General features: G+C 46.0%; 2 protein-coding genes across 2 annotated transcripts; both read left to right on the top strand.

Annotated features, from left to right (window-relative positions):
• The first annotated feature begins 2,184 nt into the window (after positions 1 to 2,184).
• LOC138357762 (salivary glue protein Sgs-3-like) lies at positions 2,185 to 3,105 on the top strand. Its single transcript, XM_069314776.1, has 2 exons — positions 2,185 to 2,277; positions 2,644 to 3,105. Exons 1-2 carry the CDS (start codon positions 2,185 to 2,187, stop codon positions 3,103 to 3,105), a joined length of 555 nt encoding a protein of 184 aa, XP_069170877.1.
• Positions 3,106 to 9,837: 6,732 nt separating this feature from the next.
• LOC138357764 (uncharacterized) lies at positions 9,838 to 10,545 on the top strand. The gene has a single exon (XM_069314785.1). The coding sequence runs from the start codon at positions 9,838 to 9,840 to the stop codon at positions 10,543 to 10,545; it is 708 nt and encodes a 235-aa protein (XP_069170886.1).
• The last annotated feature ends 3,019 nt before the right edge of the window (positions 10,546 to 13,564 follow it).

Genomic DNA, 13,564 nt, shown 5'->3' on the forward strand with positions numbered 1-13,564 from the left:
GGTGCCAGGTAGTGGTCAAGGGTGCAGAGTGGTGGTCATGGGTGCCAGTTGATGGTCATGGACGGTAGACCGACGGTCTCATTTCATGCAAGTCAGCGTTCAATCCCCGACAGTCTAAGTGGTTAAGCACCGTTCCTTTCCCCCTGTCCCATCCCAAATGTTTATCCTGACCCCTTCCAGGTGCTATATAGTAGTAATGGCCTGGTGCTTTTTCCTGATAATTCCATTTCCATCCCATCCCTTATATAACCTGTAAATTATTTATGATGTTACCACACTAATTTTGCGTTGGTAAATTCTCGTATACGTACAACTTTGTATTCAGAACGCATATATATTTTATACGTTCATGTGCATTTTATGCGTACATATATATTTTATATGTCCAGGTGTATATCATATGTTCATGTATATTTCATACATATATGTGTATTTAATACTCCAATGTGTATTTTATATGTCCATTTGTAATTTACACGTTCATGTGTATTTTATACACGATTTGTTTGTATGTGAATTAATCTCGACTCCCAGTGGCTGGAGTGATATCAACTAACGACTACCATTTTACCCGACCGTGATATAAAGTTAAATATTTAAAATATTTATGGTATATCAAGTAAGAATTAAAACTTCATAATCTCCCCGGCTTGGTGCTTTCTTTTGATATCTCCATACCTACCTACTCGAATCTCTGACCTCACATATGAATGATATCAGCCCTCTAGTAAGCATGTAGCAAATTGTAATATTGTTAATCTATAATTACAATTAGATGGTTGAATCATAGGTGCTATTTTTACCCACAATTATACATTGCCTCGCTAAGCTGTTTGAAGTCTCGTGAAGCTCTTTGATGCCTCTCATATTTCCACCAAAAAACAACATGACACCTACGGATTTTTCGCCCGAGTTCCTCGCTTTGATGGTGTGATGTTTTCCATTAAAAGGTGAAGCGGATAAAAAGAATAAATTGCACACACGAAATTCACTTTTCTTTCATCAGTTAATAAATTATTTAATTTTGTGAAATGTCCTTGTCTGTTACATTAATAACCTATTGGCCTGATATGTAATATGGATAAGTATCCAATTTGTTTCTTGTATATCTGCGATTCAGATCTCTGGCCTGTATTTCCATGTTAAAAGTATTATTATATTAGATGTAATCTTTCAAGTTTGTAGCTTATTTTTGTGTATTTTTATTCAATTTTTGTATTTTTTGCATCAGTTACAAAAATGTATGAGAATATTTATTGTTATGAATCAATTCTCAGAAAATAACATATAAATTAGGAGAAAACTGAATGGAAAAGAACGAAGCTAATGACCAACACAAATGTGAGCTATTAACTTGTTTTGGTGAATTTTAAAGTAACTTAAAAAAAACAGACATATTAGAACACTTAATCTTAGTTAAGTAATTCATTAGGTAGAGGAGGTTATGATCTAAGGTCCAGGTTATCTTGAGGTTATCTTGAGATGATTTCGGAGCTTTTCAGTGTCCCCTTGTTGAGTTGTTGTTGGCCCTAGGTTGACTCCTAACCAAGTAACGTAAGAGTATTAACAGGGAAAACCATAAATCAATACACACATATATATATATATATATATATATATATATATATATATATATATATATATATATATATGTGTGTGTGTGTGTGTGTGGTGGAAGAAAGGGAGAGAGAGAGAGAGAGAGAGAGAGAGAGAGAGAGAGAGAGAGAGAGAGAGAGAGAGAGAGAGAGAGAGAGAGAGAGAGAGAGAGAGAGAGAGAGGGAGGAGGAAGTGAATATAAGACCTGTTCATCTTAGCCAGACGTGTGCTCCTAGTAGGTCCTTTACATATACCAGTTCTTAGGAAGACGTGTTCTTGTAGCGGGGTTTCCTAGCAACGTCTTACCTTGTGGAGCTGCTCTTGTAGTGATAACTTATCACGCTGGCTCCTGGCAGGCGGTGTTCGTGTATTAACGGGTTAGCGAGATGGGTTTTCGCGTCTGATGTACATATATCGAGAACGTAGCGAAGTGAACACAGCGAAATGGGTCTTAGTGAACGTGTGATTTTAGTGATTTCCGTGGAAGTCTGCGCCACTTTCACGTGACTTAGCCTGATGGTGCACGGCCATGTTGGAAGCAGTTTGGAGTAGCGAGCGAGCGTAGCCACGCTTAAAGAGTGCGGTCTGATGCAGTGTATCAGCGAAGGCAACGTCATTAAAGTGAGCATCTGGGAGCAAATGGCCGCAGTAGCCACCAAGCCTCTGGTCGGAGCAGCTCAGGTTTAATTAAAGTAGGAGAGTAACCTCCAGTGTTGACTGTGAAAACAACACCCCGAGTGAATGCGATCAGCGTGGAGGTGGTCCTCCGACTCCCAGAGTGCGTGGAGGTGGTCCTCGGACTGCCAGAGTGCGTGGAGGTGGTCCTCCGACTCCCAGAGTGCGTGGAGGTAGTCCTCGGACTGCCAGAGTGCGTGGAGGTGGTCCTCCGACTGCCAGAGTGCGTGGAGGTGGTCCTACGACTGCCAGAGTGCGTCGAAGTGGTCCTCCGACTGCGAGAGAGCGTCTAGGTGGCCCACGGACTACCAGACAGCGTCTAGGTAGCCCACGGACTACCAGACAGCGTCTAGGTGGCCCACGGACTACCAGACAGCGTCTAGGTGGCCCACGGACTACCAGACAGCGTCTAGGTGGCCCACGGACTACCAGACAACATCTAGGTGGCCCACGGACTACCAGACATCATCTAGGTGGCCCACGGACTACCAGACATCATCTAGGTGGCCCACGGACTACCAGACATCATCTAGGGGGCCCACGGACTACCAGACAATATCTAGGTGGCCCACGGACTACCAGACAACATCTAGGTGGCCCACGGACTACCAGACATCATCTAGGTGGCCCACGGACTACCAGACAACATCTAGGGGGCCCACGGACTACCAGTCAACATCTAGAGGGCCCACGGGCTACCAGACAACATCTAGGGGACCCACGGACTACCAGTCAACATCTAGGGGGCCCACGGACTACCAGACAACATCTAGGGGGCCCACGGACTACCAGACAACATCTAGGAGGCCCCACGGACTACCAGACAACATCTAGGGGGCCCACGGACTACCAGACAACATCTAGGGGGCCCACGGACTATCAGACAGCGTCTAGGTGGCCCTCGGACTACCAGACAACATCTGGGGGGCCCACGGACTACCAGACAACATCTAGGGGGCCCTCGGACTACCAGACAACATCTAGGGGGCCCACGGACTACCAGACATCATCTAGGGGGCCCACGGACTACCAGACAACATCTAGGGGGCCCTCGGACTACCAGACAACATCTAGGGGGCCCACGGACTACCAGACATCATCTAGGGGGCTCACGGACTACCAGACAACATCTAGGAGGCCCACGGACTACCAGACAACATCTAGGTAGCCCACGGACTACCAGACAACATCTAGGTGGCCCTCGGACTACCAGACAGCGTCTAGGTGGCCCACGGACTACCAGACAGCGTCTAGGTGTCCCACGGACTTCCAGACAACATCTAGGGGGCCCACGGACTACCAGACAACATCTAGGGGACCCACGGACTACCAGACAACATCTAGGTGGCCCACGGACTTCCAGACAACATCTAGGGGGCCCACGGACTATTAGACAGCGTCTAGGTGGCCCACGGACTACAGACAACATCTAGGGGGCCCACGGACTACCAGACAACATCTAGTGGGCCCACGGACTACCAGATTGCTGAGTGGACAACGCTAGGAGGTCGTAGTCCTAAGGGCACGGGTTCGATTCCCGGCGGAGGCGGAAACAAATGTGGAGAGTTTGTTTCACCCTGAAGCCCCTGTTTACCTAGCAGTAAATATGTTCCTGGGAGTTAGACAGTTCCTACGGGCTGCTTCCTGGGTGTGTACTCACCTATTTGTGCTTGTGGGGGTTAAGCTTTGGGTCTTTGATCCCGCCTCTCAACTGTCAATCAACTGTGTGTGTGTGTTTGTGTGTGTGTGTGTGTGTGTGTGTGTGTGTGTGTGTGTGTGTGTGTGTGTACTCACCTAATTGTACTCACCTAATTGTGTTTGCGGGGGTTGAGCTCTGGCTCTTTGGTCCCGCCTCTCAACCGTCAATCAACTGGTGTACAGATTCCTGAGCCTATTGGGCTCTATCATATCTACATTTGAAACTGTGAATGGAGTCAGCCTCCACCACATCACTTCCTAATGCATTCCATTTGCTAACTACTCTGACACTGAAAAAGTTCTTTCTAACGTCTCTGTGGCTCATTTGGGTACTCAGCTTCCACCTGTGTCCCCTTGTTCGCGTCCCACCAGTGTTGAAAAGTTCATCCTTATTTACCCGGTCGATTCCCCTGAGGATTTTGTAGGTTGTGATCATGTCCCCCCTTACTCTTCTGTCTTCCAGTGTCGTGAGGTGCATTTCCCGTAGCCTTTCCTCATAACTCATGCCTCTTAGTTCTGGGACTAGTCTAGTAGCATACCTTTGGACTTTTTCCAGCTTCGTCTTGTGCTTGACCAGGTACGGGCTCCATGCTGGGGCCGCATACTCCAGGATTGGTCTTACATATGTGGTGTACAAGATTCTGAATGATTCCTTACACAGGTTCCTGAACGCCGTTCTGATGTTAGCCAGCCTCGCATATGCCGCAGACGTTATTCTCTTTATGTGGGCTTCAGGAGACAGGTTTGGTGTGATATCAACTCCTAGATCTTTCTCTCTGTCTGTTTCATTAAGTACTTCATCTCCTATTCTGTATCCTGTGCCTGGCCTCCTGTTTCCACTGCCTAGTTTCATTACTTTGCATTTACTCGGGTTGAACTTCAACAGCCATTTGTTGGACCATTCACTCAGTCTATCCAGGTCATCTTGTAGCCTCCTACTATCATCCTCTGTTTCAATCCTCCTCATAATTTTTGCATCGTCGGCAAACATTGAGAGGAACGAATCTATACCCTCTGGGAGATCATTTACATATACCAGAAACAGTATAGGTCCAAGGACTGACCCCTGCGGGACTCCACTTGTGACGTCTCGCCAATCTGAGACCTCACCCCTCACACAGACTCGTTGTCTCCTGTTGCTTAGGTATTCCTCTATCCACCGGAGTACCTTCCCTCTCACTCCAGCCTGCATCTCCAACTTTCGCACTAGCCTCTTGTGTGGCACTGTATCAAAGGCTTTCTGACAATCCAAAAATATGCAGTCTGCCCACCCTTCTCTTTCTTGCCTTATTTTTGTTGCCTGGTCGTAGAATTCAAGTAACCCTGTGAGGCAGGACCTGCCATCCCTGAACCCATGTTGATGCTGTGTTACAAAGTTCCTTCGCTCCAGATGCTCCACTAGTTTTTTTCGCACAATCTTCTCCATCAGCTTGCATGGTATGCAGGTTAGGGACACTGGCCTGTAGTTCAGTGCCTCCTGTCTATCCCCTTTCTTGTATATCGGGACTACGTTAGCTGCTTTCCAAATATCTGGCAGTTCCCCTGTTGCCAGTGATTTGTTATACACTATGGAGAGTGGTAGGCTCAGTTCTCTTGCTCCTTCCTTTAGAACCCAAGGGGAGATTCCATCTGGGCCTATAGCCTTCGTCACGTCCAACTCTAGTAAACACTTCCTTACTTCCCCACTGGTAATCTCAAACTCTTCCAGTGGTTCCTGGTTAGCTATTCCCTCACTTACCTCTGGAATTTCTCCTTGTTCTAAGGTGAAGACCTCCTGGAATTTCTTATTCAATTCCTCACACACTTCCTTGTCATTTGTAGTGAATCCTTCCGCCCCTATCCTTAATCTCATAACCTGTTCCTTTACTGTTGTTTTTCTCCTAATGTGGCTATGCAACAATTTAGGCTGAGTCTTTGCCTTGCTTGCGATGTCATTTTCGTATTGTCTTTCTGCCTCTCTTCTCATCCTGACATATTCATTCCTGGCATTCTGGTATCTTTCTCTGCTCTCCAGTGTCCTGTTATTCCTATAGTTTCTCCATGCCCTTTTACTTTGCTGCTTAGCTAGCCTACATCTTTGATTAAACCATGGGTTTCTCATCTTCATTTCTCTGTTTTCCTTTTGGACTGGGACAAACTTGTTTGCTGCGTCCTTGCACTTCTGCGTGATGTAATCCATCATATCTTGGGCCGTCTTTCCCCTGAGCTCTGTTTCCCATGCTATATCTGTTAGGAATTTTCTTATCCCCTCATAGTTTCCCTTTCGGTATGCTAACCTTTTGGTTTCGGTATCCCTCCTCGAGTTCAATAACCCTTCTTCAATCAAGTACTCAAACACCAGTACACTGTGGTCGCTCATTCCTACTGGGTCCTCAAAACCGATTTCTCTTGTGTGTGTTTCTCTTGTGTGTGTGTGTGTGTGTGTGTGTGTGTGTGTGTACTCACCTAGTTGTATTCACCTAGTTGTGTTTGCGGGGGTTGAGCTCTGGCTCTTTGGTCCCGCCTCTCAACCGTCAATCAACTGGTGTACAGATTCCTGAGCCTATTGGGCTCTATCATATCTACACTTGAAACTGTGTATGGAGTCAGCCTCCACCACATCACTTCCTAATGCATTCCATTTGTCAACCACTCTGACACTAAAAAAGTTCTTTCTAATATCTCTGTGGCTCATCTGGGCACTCAGTTTCCACCTGTGTCCCCTTGTGCGTGTTCCCCTTGTGTTAAATAGACTGTCTTTATCTACCCTATCAATTCCCTTCAGAATCTTGAATGTGGTGATCATGTCCCCCCTAACTCTTCTGTCTTCCAGCGAAGTGAGGTTTAATTCCCGTAGTCTCTCCTCGTAGCTCATACCTCTCAGCTCGGGAACTAGTCTGGTGGCAAATCTTTGAACCTTTTCCAGTTTAGTCTTATGCTTGACTAGATATGGACTCCATGCTGGGGCTGCATACTCCAGGACTGGCCTGACATATGTGGTATACAATGATGCAATGATGTGTGTGTGTGTGTGTGTGTGTGTGTGTGTGTGTGTGTGTGTGTGTGTGTGTGTGTGTGTGTGTGTGTGTGTGTGTGTGTGTGTGTGTGAAAAAAGTGGATTGATTTACAGTTGAGAGGCGAGCCGAATGAGTCAGAGCTCAACCCCAACAAGCACAAATAGGTGAACTAGGTGAATACACACACACACACACACACACACACACACACACACACACACACACACACACACACACACACACACACACACACACACACACACACACACAGGCTGGTACAATCCTACACTGTGCCTTACACGCCTTTCACCAGCCAGTCTAACGCTCCGAGCTAGAATAATCGCTAAGAATTTACCGCGTCAAGGAACTTTTCATAAGCTTTCGGGATATTGTTTCGTAAATCACCGTTGCCAAGCTGACTTAGCACCCGAGATGTATTCTGCGTCTCGCGGGGATCGAGAGAAGACAGATTACTCTGACTTGATAAGGCTGCCTCGTTTCTCAACGTCTTAGATCGGAAGCTTTCCCCAAGTCCCTTCGTGAGAGCTTTCCTGTTATGATAGCCACGATCATTCGTGCGGGGAGAATTCTTCATACGATAGCAGCGGGTGCCAACACATGACTCTCTTTGCTGTGTGTGGTGGTGGTGGTGATGGTGTGGTGGTTGGTGTTGTGGTGGTGGTGGTGGTGGTGTGGTGGTGTGGTGGTGGTGGTGTGGTGGTGATGGTGATGGTGTGGTGGTATTGTGGTGGTGGTGTGATGGTAGTGGTGTGGTGGTGGTGGTGGTGTGGTGGTGGTGGTGGTTGTGATGGTGTGGTGGTGGTGGTGATAGTGATGGTGGTGGCGGTGGTAGTGGTGATGATGGTGTTCTTGGTGGTGGTGTTGGTGGTGGTGGTCAGTGTTACTGGTGGTGTTGCTAGTTTAGTGGAGGGGGTGTCAATGGAGTGGTGGTTGGCGTCGTTAGTGACGATATACTAGTCCTCGTATTTAGTCATGAGTGAGTTGGTTATCTCACTGATGGAAGCCTTAATGGCTTGGCAATATTGATGCAAACCTCACTCGTAGCGGTGTTAATAGCCGGGGTGGGGGTAGCCCTTCCATTTGCAATGATTTTAGTAGTGCTAGTAGTACTAGTAGTAGTGCTAGTAGTACTAGTAGTAGTAATAGTTTGTTGTTGTTGTTAGTGGTAATTATTTTGATACATTGTGTTCCTAACACTGTTTTGATAAATTATTTGAAAAATACAAAGTCAAAAAAGTTTGATATGAGTTCTAATACATACACAATACTACAGCATAAAAAAACACACAATATACCGCAAAGATAATTATAGAATCATAGTCAGCATTGTCAAAAAAAAAAAATACAATTCCTACCACCCCGGGAAGATGAATACAAGTTAAAAAAAATGTAATTAGAGATAAATAGTATTTTTTCATCACACAATCTTGTATACAAGATGCTTATTTTCAAGAATATTTTGTGATTTTTTTTTCATAGTATGTTTCATCATATGTTTATTTAAAGCTGGATTTCAAATAGGTTTCTAAATACATATGATTTTATGCCTGTAAATACACTATATATATATATATATATATATATATATATATATATATATATATATATATATATATATATATATATATATATATATATATATATATACATAGTTTCGGTTGGTGGTTGACCAAAATCACTCGTTCAAGCCCTCAGTACAACACATTATGATCGTCAGACACTGCTCCATTAACAGTGAAACGCCCCTGAAGATCACACCCCCCCCCCTAACAGTGAGACGCCCCTGAAGATCACACCCCACTAACAGTGAGACGCCCCTGAAGATCACACCCTCCATTAACAGTGAGACGCCCCTGAAGATCACCCCCCATTAACAGTGAGGCGCCCCTGAAGATCACCCTCCCCCCATTAACAGTGAGACACCCCTGAAGATCACCCCCCCCCCCATTAACAGTGAGACGCCCCTGAAGATCACCCCCCCCCCAATTAACAGTGAGACGCCCCTGAAGATCACACCCCCCTATTAACAGTGAGACGCCCCTGAAGATCACCCCACCCCCATTAACAGTGAGACGCCCCTGAAGATCACCCCCCATTAACAGTGAGACGCCCCTGAAGATCACACCCCCCCATTAACAGTGAAACGCCCCTGAAGATCACACCCCCATTAACAGTGACACGCCCCGGAAGATCACACCCTCCATTAACAGTGAGACGCCCCTGAAGATCACCCCCATTAACAGTGAGACGCCCCTGAAGATCACCCCCCATTAACAGTGAGACGCCCCTGAAGATCACACCCCCCATTAACAGTGAGACGCCCCTGAAGATCACACCCCCATTAACAGTGAGACGCCCCTGAAGATCACCCCCCATTAACAGTGAGACGCCCCTGAAGATCACCCCCTCCATTAACAGTGAGACGCCCCTGAAGATCACACCTCCATTAACAGTGAGACGCCCCTGAAGATCACCCCCCCCCCATTAACAGTGAGACGGTCTTGAAGATCACCCCCCCATTAACAGTGAGACGCCCCTGAAGATCACCCCCCCATTAACAGTGAGACGCCCCTGAAGATCACCCCCCCATTAACAGTGAGACGCCCCTGAAGATCACCCCCTCCATTAACAGTGAGACGCCCCTGAAGATCACACCCTCCATTAACAGTGAGACGCCCCTGAAGATCACACTCCCATTAACAGTGAGACGCCCCTGAAGATCACACCCCACTAACAGTGAGACGCCCCTGAAGATCACACACCTCCCCATTAACAGTGAGACGCCCCTGAAGATCACACACCCCATTAACAGTGAGACGCCCCTGAAGATCACACCCCCATTAACAGTGAGATGCCCCAGAAGATCACCCCCATTAACAGTGAGACGCCCCTGAAGATCACCCCCATTAACAGTGAAACACCCCTGAAGATCACACCCATTAACAGTGACACGCCCCGGAAGATCACACCCATTAACAGTGACACGCCCCTGAAGATCACACCCATTAACAGTGACACGCCCCTGAAGATCACACCCATTAACACTGAGACGCCCCTGAAGATCACACCCATTAACACTGAGACGCCCCTGAAGATCACACCCATTAACACTGAGACGCCCCTGAAGATCACACCCATTAACAGTGAGACGCCCCTGAAGATCACACCCATTAACAGTGACACGCCCCTGAAGATCACACCCATTAACACTGAGACGCCCCTGAAGATCACACCCATTAACAGTGACACGCCCCGGAAGATCACACCCATTAACACTGAGACGCCCCGGAAGATCACACCCATTAACAGTGACACGCCCCGGAAGATCACACCCATTAACAGTGACACGCCCCTGAAGATCACACCCATTAACAGTGACACGCCCCGGAAGATCACACCCATTAACACTGAGACGCCCCTGAAGATCACCCGCTCTCATTATAAGCTCTTGAAGCGGGGCGTTATTGTAATAACCTTCCATATCGACTTACTAATGAGAGAATTAACCTGCAATTCCTTTGGTCCGGAACTTTATAATTGTCTCAACTGTAGACCATAATTACCAACTTTCTGGGAGAAGTTGACCAACTTTGTCGCTGTCTTCGTGGCTGTTACGGTAATTAGTGAGTGTGTACATCCTCCCCTCCTCCCCCCCCCTACCTTCCCCCTTTGCCACCTTGGGAGTGTTGCTAGGAGGAGAAGTGAGGGGTGAGGGGAAGACGTGAGGGGGAAGTAGGAAGGGAAGCGTGAGCTGAGACGTAAAGAAAAGTGGTGACGGAAAAGTGGAATGTTCTGGGAAAAGGGAAGGAAGGGGACAGAGAAAACGTGAGGGATAGAGGGGAAGTGTGAGGGGGATAGATATAGAGTGGAAGCGTGAGGAAGATTACGGGAAATTTGGTCTCGCCTCCGTTGAGAGGCGGGACCAAAGAGCCGAAGCTCAACCCCTGCAAGCACAACTAGGTGAGTACAAGGATGTTGGAGAGATACAGGGTAGAAGCGATGGTTAGAGAAGTGTGGATAAGTAGGAGAGGAGAATTTTAAGGAATAAGAAGGGGGTCGAAATGTGACGGGAAGATGTACAAGGGAGAAGACAAAACCGCTGAGGATAAAGAAGTATCAATAGAAAGAATAAAGGAAAGGAAACAATGAGAAATTAGCATGACTGCTGCTTGCCCCTTCCTTTGACGACCTGAGAAATTAGTGGAATAAAGTATGGAATAAGTTTGGAATAAGTATGAAATTAGTATGGAATAAGTGCCCCATCTTAGGCGGTCAAGGAAGATAGTAAGTATGAACAGGACCTGAAACCCCATCTCTGGCACTGATTGGTTAACACCGTGTTCGTAGTCCTAAGGAGCAGGGTTCGATTCCAGGCCAAGGATGAAACCCACAAACACTGAGCCGAGCGGACAGCTCTATGGGGCTGTAGTACTAGATGTCCGGGTTCAATTCTCAGGCTCCTAAGCAGGAAAAAATGGGTAGAGTTTCCTTCACTCGACGCCTGTGTTAACCTAGCACAAACAAATAGGTACCTCGGTGTTAGGCAGTTGCTGCATCCTGGGGATGAGTGTGTGTTCTCATCTACTTGTTCTCACCTATTTGTGCCTGCAGGATCGAGCATCGATTCTTGGATCCCGCCTTTCTAGCCATCGGTTGTTTACAGCAATGACTCCTGTCCCATTTCCCTATCATATCTAGTTTTAAAATTATGAATAAAGTTTGCTGTCACAACCTGTTCCTTAAGTGCATTCCTTTTCTCCACTACTCTAGCGCTAAAAAAAACTTCCTAACATCTCTGTGACTCATCTGAGTTTCCAGCTTCCAGCCATGTCCCCTCGTTCTGTAATAGAAATAGACGAAATGTTCCGTGTGAACATTTTATCTATTTCCATTTTGACAATTCCCCTGAGTATTTTAGGCGTTCCAATAATATTCCACCCTCTCTCCCTTCTTTTTTCTAGTGTCGTAAGGTTGAGTTCCTTCAGGCGCTAACTCTAGGACGAGCCTCGTCGCATACTTCAGAACCATTTCCAGTTTCCTTATGTGTTCCTTCATGTGGAGACTCCATGATGGCGCGGCATTCTCTAAGACTGGTCTCACGTAGGCAGTGTAAAGCGCCCTAAAAGCCTCCTCACTTTGGTTTCTGAATGATGTTCTAACTTTTGCCAGTACAGAGTACGCTGCTGTCGTTATCCTATTTATATGTGCCTCAGGAGCTAGCTCAGGTGTTACGTCCACCCCCAGGCCTCTTTCTCAAATCGTCACAGGTAGGCAGTTCCCCTTCATTGTGTACTGTCCCTTTGGTCTCCTATCACCTGATCCCATTTCCATAACTTTACCTTTGTTCGTGTTGAACTCCAGTAGTTATTTCTCTGACCAGTTCTGCAACCTGTTCAGGTCCTCTTGGAGGATCCTACAATCCTCATCTGTCACAACTCTTCTCATTAATTTTCCGTCAACCGCGAACATATTAATTTTCCGTCAACCGCGAACATTGACATGTGTGTGTGTGTGTATGTGTATGTGTGTGTGTGTGTGTGTGTGTGTGTGTGTGTGTGTGTGTGTGTGTGTGTGTGTGTGTGTGTGTGTGTGTGTGTGTGTGTGTAAGATATGATACTGGAAAAAAGTTCGGGAGAGAAAACATTAGACAACCGACGGTTAGAAAGGCGGGGTCCAAGAGCTAATAGCTGGATCGTGTAGGCACAAAATGTAAAACAAATAGTAAACACACACACACACACACACACACACACACACACACACACACACACACACACACACACACACACACACACACACACACACACACACACACTCACACAGTTACAAACACACACATCATAAGCTTTGGCGTCGTGGTTTATATAATGCTTTTATGTGGCTCCTTATTAAATACTTTTGTAAAACTTAACCGCACGCTCTGATGATGGTGTCTTTTAAATATATTTAAAAAAATAGTTTACGATATACATAAGAGAGAGAATTCTAATAAATATGACGTATATAAATTTTGGAATGCAAAATAAGTTGTGTACATTTCTGAGATGAAGAGAGAAAGACAGAATTAGAGTACATGGATCTGCATGAAAGTAATTGGGAGTATATAGAGGTACACGTGAATTACACAGAGAGAGAGAGAGAGAGAGAGAGAGAGAGAGAGAGAGAGAGAGAGAGAGAGAGACAGACAGACAGACAAACAGACATGAGAGCTACATACACCCAATAGTTTGTTTTTTAACCTAAAATAACAATTCGCTCTCTGTAGTTGCCCAGTTTTGACGCATGTAACAAGTGGCCCATCAGGAATAATCAAACAATTAGTCGACTTAATTAATTTACCACCTAAAATAAAACTAGGCAGACAACCCCATCGCACTTAGAATGGAGATTTTCCTGGGCGAATTTCCTCCACAACAACACATTCAATTGCACCTTTGAATGTCCTGCCGAGTGTTGGAATCAGTAGGATGGTTACTTGATGTTAAGTGACGCCACTGATTGGGAAATAGGATTGTCTCTTCACTAGATTACCACAACACACCATAAGCCACATAAATGATCAATAGAGTTTGTACATA

Source organism: Procambarus clarkii, chromosome 7, assembly GCF_040958095.1.
Source record: "Procambarus clarkii isolate CNS0578487 chromosome 7, FALCON_Pclarkii_2.0, whole genome shotgun sequence".
Classification (NCBI taxonomy): domain Eukaryota; kingdom Metazoa; phylum Arthropoda; class Malacostraca; order Decapoda; family Cambaridae; genus Procambarus; species Procambarus clarkii.

Bases quoted from the DNA above. Each gene is read 5' to 3' on its own strand.
- LOC138357762 (XM_069314776.1), top strand. From the start codon at position 2,185: ATGCAGTGTATCAGCGAAGGCAACGTCATTAAAGTGAGCATCTGGGAG. The intron at 2,278-2,643 runs GTTTAATTAAAG...ACGGACTACCAG, and splicing joins CTCTGGTCGGAGCAGCTCAG to ACAGCGTCTAGGTGGCCCAC.
- LOC138357764 (XM_069314785.1), top strand. From the start codon at position 9,838: ATGCCCCAGAAGATCACCCCCATTAACAGTGAGACGCCCCTGAAGATC.